The sequence below is a fragment of the Schistocerca nitens genome, chromosome 3 (assembly GCF_023898315.1).
Source record: "Schistocerca nitens isolate TAMUIC-IGC-003100 chromosome 3, iqSchNite1.1, whole genome shotgun sequence".
Classification (NCBI taxonomy): domain Eukaryota; kingdom Metazoa; phylum Arthropoda; class Insecta; order Orthoptera; family Acrididae; genus Schistocerca; species Schistocerca nitens.
Genome location: NC_064616.1, coordinates 728,991,625 through 729,017,633, shown reverse-complemented (window position 1 = coordinate 729,017,633; position 26,009 = coordinate 728,991,625). Strand labels below are relative to the sequence as shown.

Here is a 26,009-nt window from a genome sequence, read left to right as displayed (position 1 = left end):
AATCACGCTACATACTGTGGCTACACACTCAGGCTGTTATTTATTTAAACGTTTTTTGTTCCACAACAGGTATTGGCTCTTTAAGCCATTGTACAATGATTACGTATAAGAGTTATCATATGTCTAAAATAGCAGCGTCCTCATATTTTGTGTCTCCGTCTATTTTGGTTTACAAAAATGTAACTGTTCTTGACGTTTTGACAGTTGGATTGTGCTCAAATCACCTCTCAAAACATCAAAAACAGTTACATTTTTGCAAACCAAAACAAATGGAAACAAAATACGAAAACAATGCCATATTAGACATATGGCAACTTTTACAGATAGCTGCTGGACAATGATTTGAAAGGTCGAGACAGGTCGTGAAAAGAAACGTTTTGAGTAAAAAACAGCCTGAGTGAGAACAATGCCGCTCTGATGAGGCACGAAGCCCGTTTCAACAACATTTATCTTTTTTGGTATTCTGACATCAAAAAGCTTCAGTGTCATTAGTTCCTTCACGTTTGAAGAGCGGTACTGCTCCGCAAATGTGTACTGAATTGATGGATGCCCGTTCCAATTGCTAAACAGGTTTTAATTTTATGTCACGACCGGTTTCGAGTTTTATATTGAAGCCGTTTTCAGATACCACCTTAATAGTATAACAGCTAGGCAACTCCTTGCAAAACATTATCCCCGGATGGTGTTATAGTGTAGTTGTAATGAAGCACGTAATATCAGATTTAGAGCTCAGATATCGTTTAGATAAGAAAGCACTGTTTTCCGTGTTATGTCTGATGGAAAAGTACAGTGCAGCCAGAGCGGTAAGATGTAACGGTACATGGATGAGGCTCCTGGACGTCGAGTAACGGTACAGGAAGGCGTAGCGATTACAAGTCACGCTGTATCTTTCAATGAAAGTCGCTTCTGCCATGATGTGAATGGCGACTAGGTTCATATGGAAGAGGTCTCATAGGTCTCGGCTACTGTAAAGCATGGAACCAAAACCATCTACTTATAGCCCCTCTATGCAGGAACTGGTCATGTCAAAAGGCAGATCGTATACATTGCTTATTCAGGAGCGCTGTGGTATTAGCATATCAGTGGGACTGTGCTGGATGAGAGTACCGGCACAGAAGAATACAACCACATCACCTAATGACGAAGTGACTGCTTTGCTACCTTGTGGAGGAGACGTGAAACAGCGTCAAAGGTTATTTTAGGTGCCTTACTGCAGGTACTTACGTTCAGATTCAGCTGGTACGCAATTGTGTATTTTTTGTCAGAGTAATGTAATCTGTTGGTATAAACTTCTAATCGCTTGCTTATGTTGGCGTTACTGAAGTATTTCGCAGCCAGTAGCAAGAATGACCTCTGTCAAGCAAGATTACGAAACACACAGAAAATTTAATGAGCTGTAGCTGCTAGATCATGTGTCTTTCTCAGGCCTAGTAACAACACATCACTGAAAAAAAGTATTCCACATTTTACTTTGCCTGTTCTCAACGGAAAATACTGTAACTGCGTTTCTGCTTTTTGCAGCCTTTTTATTATGGAAATGATTCCGATTTAGTCACGGCATGGTATAATGTCTTGCCTTTGAGGACACGGCTGATAATAAAATCACGAGTTATCATTTTCAGTAGCAGCTAATTACGCCAAACACTTACGCGCCATAGCGAAATACTGAACATTTCTTCATAGTTCCTTAATGAACATTCAGTACTTCGTCTTCTTCCTGTTCTTTTGACTATCATATAATCAACAGTGAACACATAAGTCACATCTCTGGATAGCATGAAGTACGCAGATCACTTTTTCTTCAAGGTGGAAAGCAGAAGTCTTGTATTTATGATTGCGATAGGTGGTAATACTTTGTTGTATTTGCTCTTTCTGAAGTCACACGAAGAAGGGGAAACTGAGAAAGATTAAAATGCGTCAGTTTAAATCTATAGATGACTCATCACGTACTTTTCCATGGACTGGTACATAAGGATTCCAAAGAAATTCTCATACGGGCAGATTTTGCAGAATGACAATGTTTTGATTGTACAAGGAAGTTGCAAGACTTACTCGTGTACGCTATGCACTACATTCACATACTTTATTCCTAATATTGATATAATTTACGTAAATGATTTAAAAAGTATTTGCACGTCCTTAGTTAAGGTATTTTCGTTAAGGTTCATTTTCCCATCTTCATCAGCGCATTGTTAACGCGAAACTAATAGTTCGTTAAGCGAACACTTCTTTGCAATGCTGTGTTCCAACCTGTGACTTAGAAAGCTGCAACAGGAATATTCATAAATATTACAGCTCGTTTAAAACAGCAAAAGTAACACTTCGTCCCAATGCATAAATCATTACGATACAGCAAAAGTAGCTCTTCGTCCCAATGCATAAATCATTATGATAATCTTTTCTCTCTAAGCTGAAACTAGTTACAGGACTGTAACGTTTACCTATGTCGCACGCGTCATGTTCTCTAAAGAGAATTTTACAGTGAACGCTTAGGTAAACGAAACTGAGTCGCATTTTAAAAAGGACCTCCTATACAGGCGCGTGCAGTTAAAAGTTTTACGGACGGTATAAAAATAAACAAAACAGAAAGTGCAACCTAGGAATGAATGCGAAGCATCTGCATCTAGCCATTAGCAAAAACCAGGCGTTGGATCGAGAACCGATTCTGGACCTCTGCCTTTCGGGTGAACGTCGAAATGACCCCTTCAGTGCCACAGCCGGTCTCCTTCCTCGTACTTTTCCAGTATGAGCTTGTGCTCCGTTTCTACTGATTTAGATCATTGACTTGACGATAAGCTGCAGTCTCGTTTCCTCTACCTCTAATGTAGCTCCTCTATTTTCATACTAACTATCTCGTAAAACTTGCAGTATTCTTGTGATAGGCTTAAGGGTATAGCAGGGAGTGGCTTAATCACAAACAGTGAAAAAAAAAAAAAACGATGTTGAACTGACTTCCATTTCATTACGCTGTTTTTATGTCTGAGAGTACGGTACGAAAAAAAAAAACCTTTTGGATTTAGGTTGTTACAGAACAGAAAGTGATCGCTCTACATACGCGCATGCATATAGAAATCATCAATTCCCTATTACAACTTGATTAGTGTGCAATGCGTTACGCCGTTTTCAGTTTAAGCCATATGGTAAAATTAAGATCATTTGACGGTGAAGAATGTTCTCTCAGAACACCCAACATTTATTAAGAACGTCCAAAAACCACAAACCCACAGCTGCCACGTCTTCGAACCCCCGTTCTCAGAAGAAGAGAGACAGGAGCCACAGAGGTTGACGCTACAGATGGCTGAATCTCTCTGTTACATCTTTGCCCTTCCTGAGTACAAGGTTGGAGATAAAAAATCTCGACATTTCTTAGCCTTTCTATTTAAACATCATTTCTTCTGTAACATTTGGCCTGAGCAATTTGACTTCCAAATATTATACAACAGCTTTACCTACAACCGTCTCTTCAGTTAGAAGAGCATTTTCTCTGTAATCATTATGAAGGTAATCAGTTCCTTTTCCCGTAACCGTGTTTACATGACACAAAATTTACTGCAAAAAATAAAATTTGAATTTTTATAGCCTAAACACGTACCGAAACAATAGCATCATTTTCTGTGGGCTTTTGTTAGTTAATGATTTGAAACTGTTTTCCAAAATGTTTTATAAGACAAATCCGTAAACATATTATGGCCTGACACTAATTACTTTTTTATTTTTCAACATCATCAAAATGTACGAATTGTGCATCCCAGTGACAGATGAAAATTTTATTTAAAATAAAATTGTATTTAGACGTAAGCCGTAATATGTTATTGTTTGTCTTACAGACTGTTTTTTAATAAAAAATTCCGATCACGCATTTGAGCAACAAAAAAATGCAAATATGAGTAACTGTGATTTCAATGACAAAATTGTACCGATAAACTTTCAACTGCACGTGGAAAAGCTCTGAAAAAGTAGACCGCAAATGTGCCACAGTTGGACGGATAAAAGAAATAGGAAAAATACATATAGTATTAACGGTCGTTAGGAGATATGTTTCGTACTGGTTATACAACAAATACTTATCGACACTAGAAGTATATGATGCAAGTTATTAAATGAACTTACATTGCTGCTGCTCCTCTTTTTTCCCCTCCAGCTCATTCAGAAAGCCTATCGTGTAAAAATTTCACAAAAATGAATGGACTTCGAAAACAGCGTAGGAGACTCTTAGTGATCCTTTGTCGTGAAATGAGAAAAGGTCCTATTGCGTGTGCCGAATGGCATCTGCTTCCGTGGTCAAGGACAATAAGCGCGGGTGACGTACTGCCTCTCGAATCGAGTGAGGGAAAGATTTTTAATCATCGTTATTTGTTCTGCCAGGCAAGAGAGATGATGCCAACAATGCCTCATCGGCACACTGTGTGCTAAGGTTCTTTGTTTGATTTTGTACTGCTCCGCAGTGCCTGGAGGAGTAGGTTCATAAATTACAGCAAGTGATAATTCGCTCATTGAACGGGAACTCTACGTTCGATGGTATTTCGGAGGCCAGCATGACGAAGAGCAGGCCTATCACAGTTTACTCTTGCCATCCTTTCGCTAACAGAGCTTCGGTCCACATTCGACCGGATGATTAAGGACTATTGTGGAGATCCCTTGTTATTCTCGGCAAGGATTTGTGAACGATGTGACAGACTTACGGCTTATACCTTTTCTCTGTAACAGGACACAAACGAAATCATGTTGGATGCAGTCGGTGGTATGATCATGTAGCGAAATGTTCATTATCCAGCGGAGCTTGGGCATTTGCACAGCATGTAGGTTTCTTTCATTGCCCGTTTTAATCAACCAGTATTCGATAACATACAGCACAGTGGGAGGACGAACGTCTCATAAGTCTTGGCCTTATGGGAACTGGTATGAGCTTCCTCCATCGCATCCTGGTTGCTTAATACTATCCTCTTTATTATCACTGATGCTGTTATCAATTTGTAAATAAGAAACAAGGCACCAATGGGTTAGCGTAGTGCTTAAGGCGCTGGACGCATTTTGGGGATAAGTGCACTTAATATCCCCATGGGGTCATCAGTTTTAGTTTTTACGTAGTTTCTCTTAATTATGTCAGGCGTGTATTCTCTATTAAACCGGAGACCTAGAGACGACGGAGAGGCTTCGTCCGCCGTAGCCCTCAGTGGTTCACAACCCCACAACAAGCCACACCAGTCCACCCACCCCTCCTCCGCCACACGCCGAACCCAGGGTTATTGTGCGGTTCGGCCCCCAGTGGCAAGACGCGGGTGGTTCGCTAGGTCGCCTCCACTGGTAGTCGACCGAGAGGGCGCGAGCGTGGTATCTTATCGTGCGGCGCGGGTGCCATTGCGTCTGCAGTATGGCCTTGCGCCGATTCCGCCGGTGTTAACTTCAATTGACGGCCTATTGGCTCTGCTAGGGCCAGACGACTGCCCCAATTCGGCGGTCACTTACTTCTTTTTACCAGCTTCGTTCTTCTCTGAAAAATTCCATGTCCCAAGTACGCATCGTGGATTCAGGGTCGGAGGAAGCGAATATGGTGACGTCTCTGGCGGTCTTCCTGGTCATAACTGCTTCATCCTAACTATGGGAAGCTTCGCACGTTGAGCTTTCAATACAAAGCAGTAACGCCAACAGGAAATTATTTTCTTCTCTTTTTTAAATGCTCGTTGTCTTTGTCGTCTGCCGAGAGAGCGAGTATGTCAGTCTCCATCGCATCTAGCAGATTTTACCTTATTACCAACAGCGACCTCACGCGAGCTAAGCAAAAGTGTAGTCTGTTTTTTTTTTATTTTTTAAATACAGATTTTTATTTAAACCGGTCCAGAGATGATGACATGCTAAAAAATTTCCGAACACCATATCGGCTACACTACCTTTTCTTTTACACACTTTATACAGTCTTCCATAAGTGATTATTATTAACTGTTTTGACTTCTGAAGGTTCAGGTTTATGATTAGTTGATATTATTCTCCACTTCTGCATCTTCTATTCCCTTATTCATCATACGGTACTGCTTTTTTCCTCTTAAGTTGTCAAGTAACTAGAATTTTTTCTTATCCGTCTCCGATACCAAATTTTCCTTCAATCAGATTGTACAGCTGACAGTTTCTTCTCAATAAGAACCGATCCAGTCGGATATCATCCTGCAAGTCAAGACCGACATCGATCTTCATCCTCCAGTTCTTCTGGACACGCCACCGTTTGAAGTATTATCTGTTCATTTTACTTTTTTTCAATATGTTTTGAGTAGGTGGTGCCCCACAGTTCCTAAACATTTGAACAACGTCATGATTTACCCATAATGTAGAATGCCTTCGTTCGTAATGTTAATACTGACAGTTGATATAACATGAATGAGTGCACTGTGTAGCACATTCTTATGACCGACAATGAAATTTTTTTACTATTTGACAACAGTGACGACTTCATGGATTTTATTATTTGAAGCCATTGATTTTATCGCCTAGTATGAAGTTATACACTCCTGGAAATGGAAAAAAGAACACATTGACACCGGTGTGTCAGACCCACCATACTTGCTCCGGACACTGCGAGAGGGCTGTACAAGCAATGATCACACGCACGGCACAGCGGACACACCAGGAACCGCGGTGTTGGCCGTCGAATGGCGCTAGCTGCGCAGCATTTGTGCACCGCCGCCGTCAGTGTCACCCAGTTTGCCGTGGCATACGGAGCTCCATCGCAGTCTTTAACACTGGTAGCATGCCGCGACAGCGTGGACGTGAACCGTATGTGCAGTTGACGGACTTTGAGCGAGGGCGTATAGTGGGCATGCGGGAGGCCGGGTGGACGTACCGCCGAATTGCTCAACACGTGGGGCGTGGGGTCTCCACAGTACATCGATGTTGTCGCCAGTGGTCGGCGGAAGGTGCACGTGCCCGTCGACCTGGGACCGGACCGCAGCGACGCACGGATGCACGCCAAGACCGTAGGATCCTACGCAGTGCCGTAGGGGACCGCACCGCCACTTCCCAGCAAATTAGGGACACTGTTGCTCCTGGGGTATCGGCGAGGACCATTCGCAACCGTCTCCATGAAGCTGGGCTACGGTCCCGCACACCGTTAGGCCGTCTTCCGCTCACGCCCCAACATCGTGCAGCCCGCCTCCAGTGGTGTCGCGACAGGCGTGAATGGAGGGACGAATGGAGACGTGTCGTCTTCAGCGATGAGAGTCGCTTCTGCCTTGGTGCCAATGATGGTCGTATGCGTGTTTGGCGCCGTGCAGGTGAGCGCCACAATCAGGACTGCATACGACCGAGGCACACAGGGCCAACACCCGGCATCATGGTGTGGGGAGCGATCTCCTACACTGGCCGTACACCACTGGTGATCGTCGAGGGGACACTGAATAGTGCACGGTACATCCAAACCGTCATCGAACCCATCGTTCTACCATTCCTAGACCGGCAAGGGAACTTGCTGTTCCAACAGGACAATGCACGTCCGCATGTATCCCGTGCCACCCAACGTGCTCTAGAAGGTGTAAGTCAACTACCCTGGCCAGCAAGATCTCCGGATCTGTCCCCCATTGAGCATGTTTGGGACTGGATGAAGCGTCGTCTCACGCGGTCTGCACGTCCAGCACGAACGCTGGTCCAACTGAGGCGCCAGGTGGAAATGGCATGGCAAGCCGTTCCACAGGACTACATCCAGCATCTCTACGATCGTCTCCATGGGAGAATAGCAGCCTGCATTGCTGCGAAAGGTGGATATACACTGTACTAGCGCCGACATTGTGCATGCTCTGTTGCCTGTGTCTATGTGCCTGTGGTTCTGTCAGTGTGATCATGTGATGTATCTGACCCCAGGAATGTGTCAATAAAGTTTCCCCTTCCTGGGACAATGAATTCACGGTGTTCTTATTTCAATTTCCAGGAGTGTATATGTTTTTATGAACCTGATGATCGTACATGGGCCGACACTGGTTGTTCAATAAAGAAATTTTATCAGCAGATCTTGGCAGTAAGCCATGACGTTCTTCTTACTTTTCCCACTTTATCGAGTACATCGTCTCAAAAATTTCCTGATATTTCATGGTTTTTTTTTTTCACTGGCCAAGTTGCTGAGCCTTATAGGGAAACGTTCCAATTGTAAGATATCTGTAAATCCAGAGACAGTCTACTGATTGTTGTGTCGATTCCCTAAGGTCTCGACACAATGAGTGGCTAGGTGCACGCGAAACTAACGCAGACGGGCGTAATTTCTGAAACAGGAGACTGGATGAAAACTATAAAGAAAAGAATAGAGATTTTAATATACTTAACTTTAATGTAGTCTTGTTCTTGTTGAAATACATCTCTTGCATAGTAGTAAGCAATTAGCAATGATACACATGGCGCCTTGCTAGGTAGTAGCGATGGACTAGCTGAAGGCTATTTAATATGTCTCTCGGCAAATGAGAGGAAGACGTGATACGTGTGGTCGCAAGCTATGTCGTCCGTACAACTGGGGCGAGGTCATGTCCGTGTCTTGTGACCTGCCCTGTGGTGGCGCTACGTTTGCGAATACACAGTGGCGACACGCGGGTCCGACATGTACTACAGGACCGCGGCCGATTTAAGTTACCACCTAGCAAGTGTGGTGTCTAGCGGTGACAACACACTGATCATAAATAGTCTCTTTCGTATGAAATGAGCCTCGTTCTAGTTTACATGTTGCTAAACACATCTTTTGTGCCTAGACTTCATAAGTATATGAAGTGGTTACTCTTCACAGTGCCTATTCCCTACTAAGGTTGTCAGTGGTCTTTCTCGCTCAGACAGTCTCGTTACATTTGACTTGTTTATTTATTATTTATTTGTTTATCTATCCGAGTCCAAAAGGTCACTAAAACACAATATAATCCAAACTCACAGTCTATTATTAATAGCTAAGAGTTTTTCTCACTTTGTGAGTCCAGTGTCCAGCAATCAGAACAGCATGGTCATTCGCTGCAGACAAGTATTCCACGACATTGGGTTCGCTCAGATTACTGAAAACCAACAAGAGTTCAGTGCCATTCCTGCCTTACCCCTCACTAATAAAGATCATTGTCACTGATACCCTACTTCTTCAAATTAGTGTTGCACCTTGTCACCCCCGTTCTCAATCTGCTGAGCGTTTTCTAAGTACCGTGTTAGAGAAGGCAGTCTGATGGAAGCTTCTCTTTTGCTGTCCATAAACCTCCAGCGGAATTTGTGCTCGACAGCTCAATTCTGCGGACTTCTGCTGATGTTGGAACGGTGCAGTTGTAAGGAGGAACCTTACTCTGGATTTCAATCGAGGGGATACGAGTTAGTCCCAAACGATGGATACCTTGGATCTGTTTCTCGCTTCTTCTTTCCAATTTCAGCTGCTACCCGTCTTTTGACAGTTGGAGCTGCTAGTACTATAAGCGGAAAGATCTTACTGACTGGAGTTGGTCTTAGGTACCTAGTGACTCTGCGGCCTGTCTCATGAAAAGCCACGTCATCTTGATTAGCATGTACATAGTTTCTTCCTATCACCAGCCTGTTAGTCAAATTTTGGAGATTTTCTTTCTGACTTGACAGTATGTCTTTATGAGTCTCCTTCCGGCTGCAAAATGTCTTACTCCTGTACCACCACCGCGTTACATACACACAATTATGGTTATTATGGCTTCAAATTGCTGCCCTGACGCTTATCTCCTACCACCTAGACAACTGTCGCCTGACAAACAGACATTTGGAAGTCGCAGAAGATGAATGCAGTTGTCTGAGACGCACGACGCAGGCAGACTCGTTTGGAAAGTTCGTGACCGACCAGGGAGAAGGCACTTGGAGCGCTTCTACGGTTCGCAGGCCAGGCTTCCCAGTTTTATTAAGCAAGGCCCCAAAGCCGCTTATCTATTCGTAGAATTCTTTCTGCCTAGCAGAGGAGAAAGTCCCGACTTCTTAAGACTCTCAAGAGAAATGAAATAAGGGCAGAGGCATTTCTGTAGTTTGCTGCACCAGTATTAGATCACGTTGCGACCCTTCACTTTCTGGAGACGAACGTGCACACAACAGCCGCCAGAGTTCCAAAGTAGGCAGATTGCGGGAATGTTTTTTTACATCTGCGATCTGGCCCCAGACAATACGGTACCGAGATTTGCCAGTCATCCATTCGGACACTGAAATTATGTATGGCCGTTAAGGATCTTTCCATATCCGCGTAGCAGAATGCTTTTCTTTTCTTCAAGACTCGAACTCGGGACCTTTTCCTTTCGCGGGCAAGTGCTCTACCAACTGAGCTACCCAAGCACGACTCACGCCCCATCCTCACAGCTTTAATTCCGCTAGTACCTCGTCTCCTACCTTCCAAACTTCACAGAAGCTCTCCTGCGAACCTTGCAGAACTAGCACTCCTGAAAGAAAGGATATTGCGGAGACATGGCTTAGCCACAGCCTAGGCTTCAACTACCGAGACCCGTACCTATCCCATGATGAGTTCAGCTGGGAGACGACACCGAAGAGCCAGCACAAGTTATGTCCATCAAACTACAGCCTATCCCAGGAATCTGCGATCCAGCTGCTCCAACTTGACGGAACCGACAAAGACATATTTACTGTTTGGAATAAGTGAACCACCATAGCGGTTTGCTGTTAGTGTGTTTAATTACCACTGACTAGTATGGGATTCGTACTGTGCTACAAGGAAATGTGTCATTTACACAACGTATAACTCGCAATATGGAGCACTGAAAAGTAAACCACTCGCATTGACTATACCGTTTACAAGTTCATCAGCCTTATTATGTAGGATTAATAGAAATTTTTGAGAGGCTCAACAGAGAGCGACGCGTATCGTCACGGGTACCTTTAGTGAGCGCGACAGGGTCACTGAGAGGTTCATCAAACTCCATCCTACTCCTTCTTCGCCTTCTCCCGTTTCTCTACAGGGTACGCATTTTCATATGGGTTGTGGCAAAGTTAGTAACAGTTAGTAATCGGATGCCCATCCTGACGCCAACTCCCCCCCCCCTCCCTCCCCTCCACACCGGGACAATCTATGTTCCACAAATTTCTGCTTCCAGAGTAAATCGCACGTGCAAGTGTGAGAACGTTGTCTAAATGTTTGCGTAGCGTGTATCTGAGGCGGGACGTGGGTACCAGGCCGGTATTTATCTAGTTGGATGTGGGAAATCATCTGAAAACCACATCCAGTCTGGCTGGCTCACCAGTCCTCGTCGTTAATCCACGAGGTGGATTCGATCCGAGACAGGCTCGTCTCCCTGAATCCTGGAAGCAGCGCGTTAATGCGCTCGGCTATCTGAGCGGAACTTCCTCAAATTACAGTGACAGACGCTAAAAGAGAGGTGTTGTGAACCACAGAAAGGTTTCTTCTGAGAACGACGTTCCGAGAAGAATCAGACAGTACATTACACCCTCCCTTATTCATGCCACAAAATGACTATGGCGGTAAAATCAGAGAAGTGAGAGCTCAAACGGAGTTTTATGTACAGTAGTTCTCTCCACACTCTATTCGCAAATAGAACAGGAAAGACGAGAAACGAAAGTGGTATCATAAGCATCTTCCGCCACACACCGAAGGTGGCTTGTGGAGTTTACAGCTAACAAGGAAACACTGTCGAGTTGCCCTATTTTAAGGAGAAAAGAGTACTTTCTTTCTTTCGCTTGTACCTGTTTTCCCGCAATGACGCAGGGTCGGCATGGTTAATCGGATTTGGCAAGGTTAATTTAAGGGGTGGCCGGATGCCCTTCCTGCCGCCACCCTGTACACCAACTGTCTGTGTCTAGTGTAATCCATGGAATAGTGCGAATGTGTTCAGATGTCTGCGAGCCGTGTAACTGAGGCGGAACGTGGGGACCAGCCCGGAATTCATCTAGTGGTATATGGAAAACCGCCTAAAAACCACATTCAGGCTGGCCAGCACACCGGCCTCCGCCGTTAAGCCGCCGGGCGGATTCGATCCGGGGCCGGCGCGCCTACCCGAGTCCAGGAAGCAGCGCATTAGCGCTTTCGGCTAACCTGGCGGGTCTTTAAGGGGAAAAGGGTACACCTGCCATATATCAGCCTCATTCATCGATCCCGTTTGAAAATTTGGTCCACAACTATGATGTTTCCAGAATGAGATTTTCACTCTGCAGCGGAGTGTGCGCTGATATGAAACTTCCTGGCAAATTAAATCTGTGTGCCGGACCGAGACTCGAACTAGGGACCTTTGCCTTTCGCGGGCAAGTGCTCTACCATCTGAGCTACCCAAGCACGACTCACGACCCGTCCCCACAGCTTCGATTCTGACACTACCTCGTCTCCTACCTTCCAGACTTCCCGAGTTCGAGTCTCGGTCCGCCACACAGTTTTAATCCGCCAGGAAGTTTCATATCAGCGCACATTCCGCTGCAGAGTGAAAATCTCATTCTGGAAACATCCCCAAGGCTGGGGCTAAGTCATGTCTCCGCAGTATCCTTTCTTCCAGGAGTGCTAGGTTCGCAGAAGAGCTTCTGTGAAGTTTGGAATGTAGGAGACGAGCTACTGGCAGAATTGAAGCTGTGGGGACGGGTCGTGAGTCGTGCTTGGGTAGCTCAGATAGTAGAGCACTTGCCCGCGAAAGGCAAAGGTCCCGAGTTCGAGTCTGGGTCCGGCACACAGTTTTAATCTGCGAGGAAGTTTCATAACTCTGATACTACGCAGTTATGACCTTCTGAAAGTATGGCATTTAAACTTCCACGTGCACCAGTTTTTTGTCACTCTCTCCGTCCCCAAGCAACAGTCTAATGCCTGAGCACGAGGTAATGAACGGCAGAGAGACAGCCAGAGCCCTCCTATTTCCGGGATGTTGAAGGCGAGGAAAGAGGTGAGGGCAGGTGGACACGTCTGCCACACGTGTTACGAAATCTTGTGCGAAAACACATGTTATTCTACTCGAAAAATAGTAAAGAGTATGAGTACGTAATATGTCAACTTCACGCATACATACGTTCAATATTACTTTGATAATATTCCCGTAGTGATATCGTGTAGCTATATATACGACTCAAAATAATAATAAATAAACATAGGCAACCGAGGAATGGTTATGAAATGAAGTTCACGAATTTCCATTTACAATTTAATCACACCAATCACGACGAAGAACAGCGCATCTCCTAGAGATGTACTTCAGTTTAACAGTGCCAGCTTTAAAATCCAAAGGAAAAAACGCACAACAGACATGTTAACAATTAAATACAACTACGCTATTTCATTAATGATACACTGATTCATTTCACATATTTTCACAGCATTTGTGAATCGCAACATAAAAATGTTCAAAGCTGAACCGCACAATACCCTCGGTTCGGTGTGGGACGGCGGTGGGGTGAGTGGACTGCTGTAACCTGTTGTGGGGTTCTGTATCACTGAGGGCTACGACGGGGACGAAGCCTCTCCATCGTTTCTAGGGCACCAGTTCAATACATACATACATACTTATAATTTCTACAGTTCAAATGGTTCAAATGGCTCTGAGCACTATGGGACTTTACTTCTGGGTTCATCAGTCCCCTAGAACTTAGAACTACTTGAACCTAAGTAACCTAAGGACATCACACACATCTATGCCCGAGGCAGGATTCGAACCTGCGACCGTAGCGGTCGCGTGGTTCCAGACTGTAGCGCCTAGAACCGCTCGGCCAATTTGTACAGTTGTTCAGAATATGTACTGACTATTACTCTCTTGGATAAAATCATTGTATGGAAATTTTTACTCGTATTATTCTTAAAAGGACGAACTCGATATATGTAAAACTAATTACGACCTTCTGCGCTGCAAAAAATTTTGTAAGATTGAATTCAGTCTTTAGTATTTCACTCTGAACAAATGCGCCCATGTTGATGGCGTGTTCACTGATATTCGGAAGGCATTCAGCAGAGTTCTATTCTGTTGTTTATTCACTCGATTTAGGACTCCTAGAAATTTAATTCTTTCATGAAAACATTCCTACATTTCGAATGCGGTGGGGGCTCGTAACCATGCATTCCACACATTCCAGTTTGCGAACCTATGTGTACTGGAATAATTTTGCTTCTATTATCGAATACGTTAACCTGTGTCAGTTTTCGCTAAAAACTGTGATACACCCTGTACATCATTCTGTATTGCTAAACGACACGGAAACCACACGCATTTGCAGGTTGCCTATCAAACGGCTTCCAGGGGCAACAAAAATTTGATTTTCAACATTTCGCGTAGTTATTGATCGAATTCAAAATTTTAAAATGCTGTAATATTCCACTCATTAAGCTGTATAATCTTGTGTTAGAAGTTTAACACAATGAGACAAGTACTACAGTTAGAAACCGTGTGTTTGTCTCGAGGCAACGGAACTCACGACGCACAAATGTCAGGACTTTATTTACCTACCATTTGAGAAAGAGAGCACTTAGCAACTACCAACGAACTTTACACATAATTTCTAACCTTTTTGAAACTTTATCTCGCTGCCAGCCCCCACAAAATGTGAAAGGCAAAGAGTTTATCGCTCAGTACACTTCCGATGTTCATGCGGTAAAACTGCAGCATCGGGCATTACGTTTTAATTTCTTATTTCTTCACTTCTAACTCTATTCGTAACACACTTTTCATCCGGTATCTACACATACCACTGAATGTTCCTGGAAAATCATATCATTGCACGACACATTACGCAGGAGATAATGACGTCATAAACATTGGGATGCGTGAAAAAGTTGTTTTTGCTTAAAATGGAACACAAATTACTCACACTATATTCATCCAGTATTTCATAAAGAGAGCACTTAGCGACTTCTAACAAACTTTAGCGTAATTTCAAACCTTTCCCAAACTTTTACTCGCTTGCATGCTTGAAGCAAATATTTAACACATTAACTCATCTGCAGCGACATGGTTCAAATGGCTCTGAGCACTATGGGACTCAACTTCTGAGGTCATCAGTCCCCTAGAACTTAGAACTACTTAAACCTAACTAACCTAAGGACATCACACACATCCATGCCCGAGGCAGGATTCGAACCTGCGACCGTAGCGGCCGCGCAGTTCCAGACTGTAGCGCCTAGAACCGCTCTGCAGCCAGATATTTGAAGCTGTTTTATCCATGTCAGTTCGATTCTTTTAAAGAATCGGGGATTCGTCTGAGCTTTGCGCCCCAAGCGCCCACTTGGGCTTTAAACCGGTCTTAACGTCTCCATCATTACTCTAGGAGAGTATCACCTCCTTCTCTCCTTATGGGTTGAAGGTGCGCACATGTCGCTTAAGTCTAAAGAAATAATTCTGTTAGCATCCTCCCTTAAATCGAGAAATATATTACGCAACTTTCTGGGAAGTGTAAGATAGAATCTGCAGACCAGACAGATTCATCTGAAGCGATGTGGAATAACCGCATATGATACACCTTTGCTCCGTAGGAAATGGTTAAAATCCCATTTCCTGTTCGGTCACCATACTTCAGGCTCCCACAAATTAAAATCGATCCTCTATGGTAAGGAAACCGAATCAGAAAGTCGCAGTTTGCCACGCAGAAGAAACTGCCTTCTTAATTTTCAGTACCAACCTTCTGTTGGCTGAATTATATTTCTGTGCGCCTTTCGCCCGAAGCTCGCCCAGGGTCTCTTAAGAGCGGCGTCGTATGTTGTGCAAACCGTGTCTCTTGTGCACTCCGATCTCTAGGTCTGGGTCAACACAGAGTGCACGATCGAGTGTGGAAACTCATTTATCAGTTTGCGTAATAGATGATTACACCCTTTTACTTCACAGCTATATTCATTTGCTCAGCTTCGATGTGTGTGCAGAATAACACAGAATGTGGTTTAACTTTTCTTCAAACTTTATGTTGCTCTTTTCTCGCTTCTCGCTCTTTCCTGAGCGTCATTTCGCGGTTCCGTACTGCCATATAAGGAAGATATTGCATTTCGAACTGATAGGATCCGTACGACCTTCCGCGTTGTCTTCGAGGATGAAACTTTGCGAGGGCAACTTTTATTTTAGAATACTGTACTACAAGGCGCATTTTTGTGCTTGTGGGTTTTTATTTGTATGAAAAACCACGCTTCTTGTAGCATTTATCGTTTTTATTGTAATCCATGTTTAATCTCCTGGTGGGCTTGGGTACCTTGAACAACACTCTAGGCGGGAAAGGACGCCCACGCCTTCTGCTCACAAGAAGATGGCCGACCGAAGTTTACTACACCTGCCGCAAAAGCGCTGCTGACTGGAGGCGTGCTGGAAGTTGTGCGAGGCAAACGCGAAACACAGACAACTCACAGTCACGGGCAGCTTTATGCGCGAGCTTGTATCCGATGTCAGGCGTGCTCTAGCCCTCCAGCCCCAAAATGCGGTAAAAGGAGGGTGTTCCGTTAGCTTGGGCAGCATTGTCTCGCCCTCGTGATTTAGCGGGTACTTTGTTTTCTCATTTTCACACAATGGTAACGAAATTCATTTTTTTAAAGTGCCGCCTGTGGCTAAGTCATGTAAGCTATTAGGAACTGACACGTACATGTTTTACTGAGACTCGTTGTTTACCTAATAGGCCTAGTAAACGAGCTCCACCGAAAGCGAAAACGCCCTGAATGGCTGTATACGCAGAATAGGGTAGAGTGCTGTAGCTTGATACACTTTACGACTTTCTCCTCTAGCTAGTCGCCATGTAATACATGGTTAATATATTTTCTAATTCCATTTTTAAATGATGGCATTCTCTTTCTATGTGCTGCAGTCTTTTTTTGTGAAATTATAAAAATTACTTCGGAAAATTAAGGTTTTTCCAAATGTGAAAAATGTTCCAGGGTACAACTTGGTCAAGTACCTAAAGACAAATATTCAATCTCAATTTAAAAACACTACAATCAAGAACAGCTTCATAATATTGTACATAATCGCCTATCTCTTACATTATTACTCTACTACACACCAAAAATCAATAAGTGAAATCAAATTAAGCAGAAGTATTATCAAAAACCATCCACATGTTTAATACACTTTGAAATAGAAGCCAATGGAAAATAAAACAAATTTCCTCCATTTTCAAAACAGGTAAAATTATTACGACAATAAAGAAGATCAGTTCATTTGCAAGTATCACATGTTCAATGGTAAAAGGTCTTCCACTGTTTCAAGGTACAAGATGGTGCACAACCAAAAAAGCATGGCTCAACTGTCCATATGTTATACACATAGATCTACAAATATGTTACATTTTATCCAGCATAAAAGTTTGTATGATAGCTGAGGAATTAAAAATTTAACCCAAACAGCTTTACTGTATTATTTGGCACTTAAATGTATAGAATGCAAAATATTTACAAATGCTACACAAAACAGAACCTCATGTTAAAGAACAACAACACCTGTAGAAAATTATGGAAACTGCTTATTGTGATCTATAGTGCACATTCCTTCATGTGATTCTAAAATCAATCACTAGACTGAAGCACTGACCAAAAGACATCATGATTTCCTAGGTACAACATCATATTTTCCTAGGTACACTATCCTCTAGGTAAATGACATGATTACCATTCAGTAGTGATTTACCTCAATGTGACATAGTAGGACCTACAGTTGGAATAATAAATCCAGCAACAAGAGTGTACTGGTACCCAGTATCTGTGATGCTTTCTCTATATCACTTCAGGCAAATGCCAAAATGCTTCCTGTGAATAGGGTACAACTGATTTCCTTCCCCATCCTTTCATAATCGGAACTTTTGTGCTGTCTCTAATGACCACACTGTTGATGGAGTGTTAAACTCTGATCTTCTTTATTCCTTCCAGTACCTGGGAGTGGATGCAAGGAAGGGGGAGGTACCTACAATAGATGGTAATTTTGTGTGGAATTACAAATACTTTTGATATTTCACTATAAATGGCACTGGTTGATGGTACACTTTTCACAAGACAATATGCAATACACTTTGTGGCTTTCTTCACAGAAACCAGTCAGTGTGGTGGGACAGGATCTCAGTCTATGAAGACTTTTTTTCTAGGGAAGGGAGGAAGAGAGGCAGCCACCATCCCTTGCCCCTCACTGGGTACACCCTTGTCTAATGGGTATACTTATTTCACACAATTTTAAATCCTTGAAATAATGAAATGATCATATGGAATTGTTGGCCGGGAGGTCCCATTCCGGTTCAGCCGCCAAGTGCAAGTCTTATTTCAGCCGGCACCACATTGGGTGACTTGCAGCCGATGATGAGGATGAAATGATGATGACCACACCATACCCAGTCCCCGAGCGGAGGAAATCTCCAACCGGTCGGGAATCGAACCTGGGCCCAGAGCGTGCGAGGCAAACATGTTACCACCCAGCTAAGGAGGCGGACTTTAAATCCTTGAAATCTTAACAAAAAGATCTATGACAAGGAAGGAGCCTGAATGACAATATTTGACTGAAAATGATAAATCATATTGTATTTGGAAAAACGTGTTGTCTCCTTTTCACTCTCTTTCTCCAGAACCAGTACACTTCCTGTAGCAGTACAGTCTGTAGCTTTGTGAGTAAGTATCAGGCTACAGGTCCAAGGGCTTCAGTAGAATCAGACAATGAGGACTTGAGTGAGAGCCTTAAAAAATCATTCTTTGTAGTTTACAAGGTATCCTAAAAGGCAAGGAAAAAAAGCAATAATAGGGAATGAATTACTTCTGTCTCACAGGCACTATTTTGTTTCGTGCTTCATCGAACATTCCTTTATTATGTGTTAATGATCTCTGTTTCTCCCTGATTTTCCATTTACTAGCATACACAGTTACACAGAACAGTTTCATCATTCAGGAAGGACCACAGACTATTAATAAATATCTCATTAGTTAACTGTCTATGCACCTGTAATTTAACAGACAAAAAATACTTCTATCTTGTGTCTTTACTGTTACTTTGTTTGAATAAACTGACAAAATGTTCACAAGACTACTGCAAAGTGTGTTCAAACATGAACAGTTACCAAAGAAAGGATCACAACCATCAACAATAAATATTATAACGCTCTTCACATTAAGACATAAACCGAGAAGTCTCATCACAATCTTTTACACAAAAAAATTCACAGAAATTCATGACAAACCAAAAGAGGGCATAGGCAGGTGTGTGAAAGTAACAGGGAACAGAATATACCAATATCCTCTATGAGACAAGAAACACAATCCTAATACTTGTAATGGACAAAATGCAAATGATAAAGATAGTATATAGACTTAAATGATGAGGGCTGAAGTATGAATTAACATTAAGGGATGAGTTAGCTCATAAATTAGCAGATGTGTGTGCTGAAGGTGTAGTGATAAGGAGATATTAAGAACAACGAGAAACAGGAATCAAATAAAAAACTTGACGGATATGTCCTATTTTTTTTATACAACACATACACACCGTGTAATTATTCTTGCTGTGAAAGTACTGTCATCTAAGTTGTTAGGGAGGTGTTGGACTAGTTAATTTTGATTACTTCCTACCACAGCTTAGTGTTTTCCCTCTTCCATTTGTACCCTGTAACAGTACCTTAATTGTTTAGTTCTTTGTTGTAAACATTACACACTCATCCTGTTTTTCTGTGCATCCCATAGAGCCTCAGCACACATGAGGAAAGACAAAAGGTTAGGCTTTAATGTCCCATCAATGACAAAGTTATTAGAGACAGAGCACAGATAAGGATGGAGAAAGAAATGGGTTGTTCCTTTCTCAGAGGATAAAGCTTAATTATTGATTTAAGCAATTCTGGGAACCTACAGAAATCTAAATATTGATGGCTGAGCAAGAATTTGAACTCCCATTCCTGCTGAATTTGAATCCAGTGTGGTAACCACTGTTCCTACTTACTTTGTCTGATATCTCTTCTTTCCACAGTAATATTCTTTTCTTTCTAATATCTTGATTATATGCTCATTTATTTTTAAGTAGCCTTTTCTTCTTTATGATAACATTTTCCTTCCTGTAATGAACTATTCTTTGGACTGTTTATAATCCTTTATGATTAATCTTTGGTTTATTCCCTGTTATAACTCTTTACTCCTGACTCCCCTCTGTATAATCACATTACTTCTCTGGTTACCAGTACCTTTCTCACTTCAGATTGTTTTGTTTTTCACTCTTTCTACCTCAAAGTGTGGCCCATATAGTAACATGATTCAGCTTACATTACTTCTCAGCAAACCACTGATATTCCGCATGAAGTATAACTGTTGTTACACTTTAAATGCAGTGAACTATAAAAACTATGTACTTGGTCTGAACGAAAAGAGAGAATCTGTAACAAAAAGAAAAGCTACTGCTTTCCTGATACCAGATTAGCTTGCACATGTGCTAAGCTACCAGTATGATAATGTGCATGGGGTATTAATATGTCACTAATGGGGCAAGGCTGTGAGATCTACCCATGGAAATGAAAGATATTTTTATATCATAGAAATCACAACTCACACAGTCATGCTCACTGAATTGATGTAGTTGCAAAACAAGTAGCAGACTATCTGCTGATTTTTACAATCATGGTTGAGCCTAAGCTATTGACAAATTCAACTGTTATGAACATGGGTTCCTATGTAACTATCTTGTTTTTTAAGTGACTCAGTTGATTGAATAACTCTGGTCACACACATAACTCACACCCATGTGTGACTTTAACAGCTAGAAAATGTGTGTTTGCTATCACAATAATGGTTTAGTGCTTATTATGAAGGCCTCAGGTTTTATTGGTTACATTCTGTGACTGCCAGTTGTTACATGTAATTTTGTACAGCACTTTGTTAGTGATTGCTTTGTAACCAGATATGGCCTTGTTCTGTGCTTGACAGTGTCACGATAATACATTTGAAAACAATGCATGGATTTCTGAAATGTCCTACGCGATTAGTTGACTCCACATTTATTTTGATCTACATATTACAATGAAGCATGACACATTAAAAATAACTGGAACATGCCTGCTCTTATACTTTTCTAACAGACTCCTCAGTTCATTATTATAATGAATATTCCCTCTGTGATAGAGCACCTTAGCAATTATTTCCTTATAAGAACTTATAGGTCCCCTTCCATTCAAAATAATTCTCTTAAGAGTGTTGTTCCTGACAGATTTTCATGCTAATATTCTTGTATATCCCTGAAAACACAAAATTGTGTTTGTAGCAGCCAGTTTACATACAATTATTTCAATATTTTTGTATCTGTGCAACAAAGCTATAGCAGAAAAGTTAGAAGCAAGCTATATTTCAAATTAATTCATCTGCATGCATAAATTTCCTGCAAGGCAACAATTGGAAGTTTCTGAAAGGCAAGAGATTAGTATCTTCCAAAAACCTCCATGAAATTCTTGAAAATAAATGCAAGATACATGTTGAATGAAATATTCTCAGACCTTATATTGTCTCAACAATTGATTAAGGTAGTATTAGAGATTGTCAACCATAAAAAGCTCAAAATAAGCAATGGTATTGCATATCCAGTTATATGTTAACTTCGCTGACCCTCAAAACATGAAACTATTCGTTGGCACTGAGGAATTTATGAATAATTTCCATTGTTCTATGTGGAATGCAATAAACCTATTGAAATTCTTCACATACCTCCATACTCTGCACAAATCACTCTGACATACACTGCAGAAACATTTTGTTATTTATTTTGTTGGTTAATAATCTATTACCATCATCTGCAACTAGCCTTATTACATGGTTCACAGCAGGGTGGAAGCATTGAATGTGCCATCAATATCTTGAATAGTGTTACAGCAGCTGTGATGAGACATGATTTTTATCAAAATTTGGTGACTTGGCTGAGGCTGAATTTCAACTGCCGTATGTATATATCCACTTGCTACAGAAATGCACTGTTAAATACTGTATTCAAAGTCCAGGAAGCTTGTGTGGGGAGTCCGACACTCACATAAGTTTACTCACCTATTTCCGAGAATGTCAGATTTCAAATTAAAGCAGCAGTTCCTCCACAACAGCAAAATCATTCAATTTCACCAATGCAAATTACTATAAAATTATAAAAAGTTGGCACACCACATTATTTGATAGTTCTTTCAGTCACATCTCTGCTCAGGTGTGTATATTTAAAAAATGTGTGCAATTTTAAATAAATATTTAAGCATCAATATATTACCAGTATGCATAAAATCAAATTCATGTACAAACGCCACCCTCTGTAGATACTAACAGAATGACAAGTATTTGAATAATGAATGTTAAAGCATGTGTCCAACAAGTGTGAGATTACTGAGTAATATGAGTGTATCATCTTTATGAAATTGTTGTTTTTGTTCTTTTGTGATAAAATATTTTTGACTAGTATAAACTTGGGAGATTTGGAATAAATATCTTTCCTTTAAACACTTAGAAGTAAATTGAAATGGTCAAATATGAGAGCATTTGGACTAATTTTTCAGACTGGTGATTTTTTCAGGTTAGGGCATATGTCACTCTGTTGAAACCTTTTCTAATTACATAATTAAAAAGTCTCTCCTTGTAAGAAAGTGTAATATCTCAGCTGACACATTATGAATGATTGCTGAAACACTACTCAACAGTTTCAACTACTGTGGAAAATAATTACTACATTTTTATATTAATGATATATTACTCATGTCACTTGCACATGGCTTCATAATTCTATTTGAGCTACATTTTATGGACTAAAATATTTATGATCTGTTCTTCAAGAGAAATTAGATTTTCTGTGATAATATGATGAAGAAAACAGTAAGTAAAATGAAAATATATATTTAGAATCTTGTAATTTCAGATTCAGGGGCTCATTTTTCAGGAGCTAAAGAGGATGAGAGGAAAAGTGTAAAAATGCAGAACTGTAATATTGAGAAGTTCCAATCAGTGTGGACACTTGGAAAGTGTACATATATAATTCACATGTTAGAATGAAAATGAATCTTTGGAGAGTAATAGCCAACAAGAAGCTATATAAAACTTAAATAGTTTCATAGCTATTATTTGTAGTATCTGTTTGTTGTTACATTCTGGCAATAAACGGTTTTTAGAATCAAGTAACTACTGGCAAGGAAGTGTTTTTTTATTTGATGTAGATCCTCATGTTTAATGGCAAGATGCATATTTCACATACGATATTAACATTCATCCTATTTTTGCTGGAAATTGTCATAATTTTGTTTTATACACCATATTCAAAAGTATTTATCAGTTTTAAGGAATTAGGAAAAGATATGTACTAAAGGGAGACAATAATTCAAATTCAATATTATTTCTTGACAGCAGCACCTCTGCAAATAGTTTTGGATTTGTAAATAGACAAACATGGACATAGTTTTGAGGTTTGTGAAAATGACTGATTATTTTCATAATATCAAAAACTTCTTGTGATTGCAACAAAAGATACACATTAGATGAAATCTGTGTAAATTAATGGAACGAAATTGAAAACATCATGAAATGACTTATTTCATAATGTTTTCACTGTCATTCTAGTAGATATGGCTAATTTTTCTTTGTTTAATATTATTCTTATGATTGTAAATCATGGGGCATGACAATAAATCCCTAATCCTTCACCTACAGGAAAATCTGAAGTCTGTGGTCAGTAATACAACAATTTACAATTGGCAGCTAATATTACAAATATTTTATGTATTTTCACTCATAAATAAGGATCTCCATTTCATTGCAACAACTATCTGAAAAGTGTTTATGCTGTTATGTAATAATGTAAGTGAAACAGATTATGTTCATTTTTACTATCCTTCTAGCTTGGTGAATGTATAATGTAAAATAAATATGTATTTCTATAAATGCAAATACACACTTACCTTTACCTGGTAGGAGCTCAGTCTTGACCCGAGCATATGTGCATGCTGGAGGAACCGGTGGGATGGCTGGTATGCCTGCTGGAGGAGCTATGGAGCTAGGCGCTGACACAGGGGCAGAAGCCGAAGCAGAGGCTGACACAGGGGCGGGGTTGGGGGCAGGAGCAGGGGCTGACAGTTTCTCTGCACAAGACACACCAGCTCTTACTGTAACATCATGCAATAAAAATGTTTCAAAAACAGTGGCACATAGGCTTCATAAATAATAATGATGTCAATACAGATTCAGTTAAACAGTTATGTTAAAGTAGAACAAACTGAAAGAGGCACTCAAGAATCTGCAATTAAAATGCTTACATGCAGCAGGATTAGGGAAACAAAAAATTTAGCTCATGCTGACCACATGATGGTCATGCCTATATCATGTTAATGTATTAAGATTTGAATGGCATTTATTATCCCTTTCATGTATATTAGACTATAAAGGAAAAAAAGGATGATTAGTATTTTACATCCCACTGACAACAAGGTCCTTAGCTTCTGCCACCGGTAGTCAATCTGGTTACTTCTACTGACTAGTGGTAATTTTAGCTTCTTTGGTGGGCAGCAGGCAGTATAGACTTTAAAAACATTTTCATTAGGGCTTCATAAAATTTTAACATAAGGTATTTGGTAAATAATTATTACTATATGCTTTAATTTGCCGTGACTCTGCTTTATAACTCTTTTAAAGTAAAGTTGCTTCCCTACTTTATAAATCACATTGCTGTGGAGCCAGTGGGCAGTCAGAAAATTTTACTACTAAGAGATATGAAAGTGCATGGTAGGTAAAAAAGGCTGACTCCCCTTGGCTTATACCATACTAAATGAGTAACATGGATAGTGAAATTTTACTTCTAACAGTACCAATGCAAACTGTCCTTAATTATGTTGCCTGAGTTGTATTCTGATTGATATGCAGTAACAAAAACAACTATTATTGAATAATGTGTTACTGGACACTACCAGATGAAGTGTGTGATTCTAAGACAAGAAGATTTAAATATAATGTAGTGAAATTTCAGATTGCCAAGTTCCCATATGGGATGTTTTACAAAATTAGTGAGGTCATGAAAGTAATCAAAATTAATCTTCAGTTTTAGTACATAATTGAAAAGACTCTGGAAATTATACTACAGTTTGCATAATGTGTAAAATAAGGCCTCAAAAATGAGACAGAAAAGTTAAAATCAAATGACTAATTGGACAATACTTTCATTTTCACTGTAATTCATACTGGCTCTGGTCATATTACAGTGCAAAAGAACAGAAAACAGATAAAAATGAAAATGTAGAGGAAAGCTACTTATGCAGATCTACACTGTTGCAAAAGAAAATGTTTGTGTGAAAGAAAGCTGCAACCAGCCATACTGTTCTTGAAACAATGTTTTATTGTTCCATAATAAGTTTTGGACTTTGGTGCCTCATGAGTCAGTTTCGAAGATTTCTCATATTCATCTCAAGGGAACGTTGTTATTTATATATTACATTAGAGAGGCAAGCTTTCTTCATATAATTTATAAAGTGCATCTTTTTCTTGAGATACAAATGCAGAAATTTGTGCAAGAAATCTATGCTGTCATCTGATAATGGACCTAGGCAAAATACTAGTTATAAAAAAAATAAATTATTGCTTAAAAACATGTCTGTTGCAGTTTTCTTCCTGCCCAATATTTACAAAAATAGATACAGAGTTATCAAGCCGATAAAATAATACAAAGAGATTTTCGGAAACACTGGGGAAAAATCTCATAATCTTTATTTTTTAAGAAATAAACTATACAACTGCTTGGTCTTTGTTTATTATGTACATCAAGATAAAGATTAATCCAGAAGAGTTCTCAATAGATTGTTCTCGCAGTTCTTCTGTGTCAAATGATTAAATGTTGATGCTTTATGAGTAAATTTCTCTCAGTCATTGTTAAATAATAACTGTTGTGTGGTTTGTATTGTATTTCATGCCCATAGCATACCCTGCAATATTATAATGGTGTCAGTGGTGCATTACCAGTGAATTAATTTAATTTTTGTCCTTACTATGTGTGTTATTTATAACATAAATTTTGGTTACTTTTTTTAACAACATTGTGTAAGAAACTATTTCATTGTATGATAATACAGATATTATCAAACATAGTTTTGTCGCAGATTCTATACTACACTTTGCCACAATCAAGTATTCAGGGTAGCATCTTCATTAC

The 26,009-nt window shown here is 40.5% G+C and overlaps 1 protein-coding gene across 5 annotated transcripts in view; it reads right to left on the bottom strand.

Annotated features, from left to right (window-relative positions):
* The window catches only part of LOC126248704 (ecdysone-induced protein 74EF-like), a 737,945-nt gene that overhangs the window by 384,622 nt on the left and 327,314 nt on the right, over window positions 1-26,009 (bottom strand). For 3 of the 5 annotated variants that reach the window (XM_049949991.1, XM_049949990.1, XM_049949992.1), the window contains one exon: window positions 23,773-23,976. In XM_049949991.1, coding sequence (XP_049805948.1) covers window positions 23,773-23,976 — 204 coding nt within the window. The remainder of the gene's footprint in view (window positions 1-23,772; window positions 23,977-26,009) is intronic. The other 2 variants (XM_049949993.1, XM_049949994.1) reach the window with 2 other exon arrangements.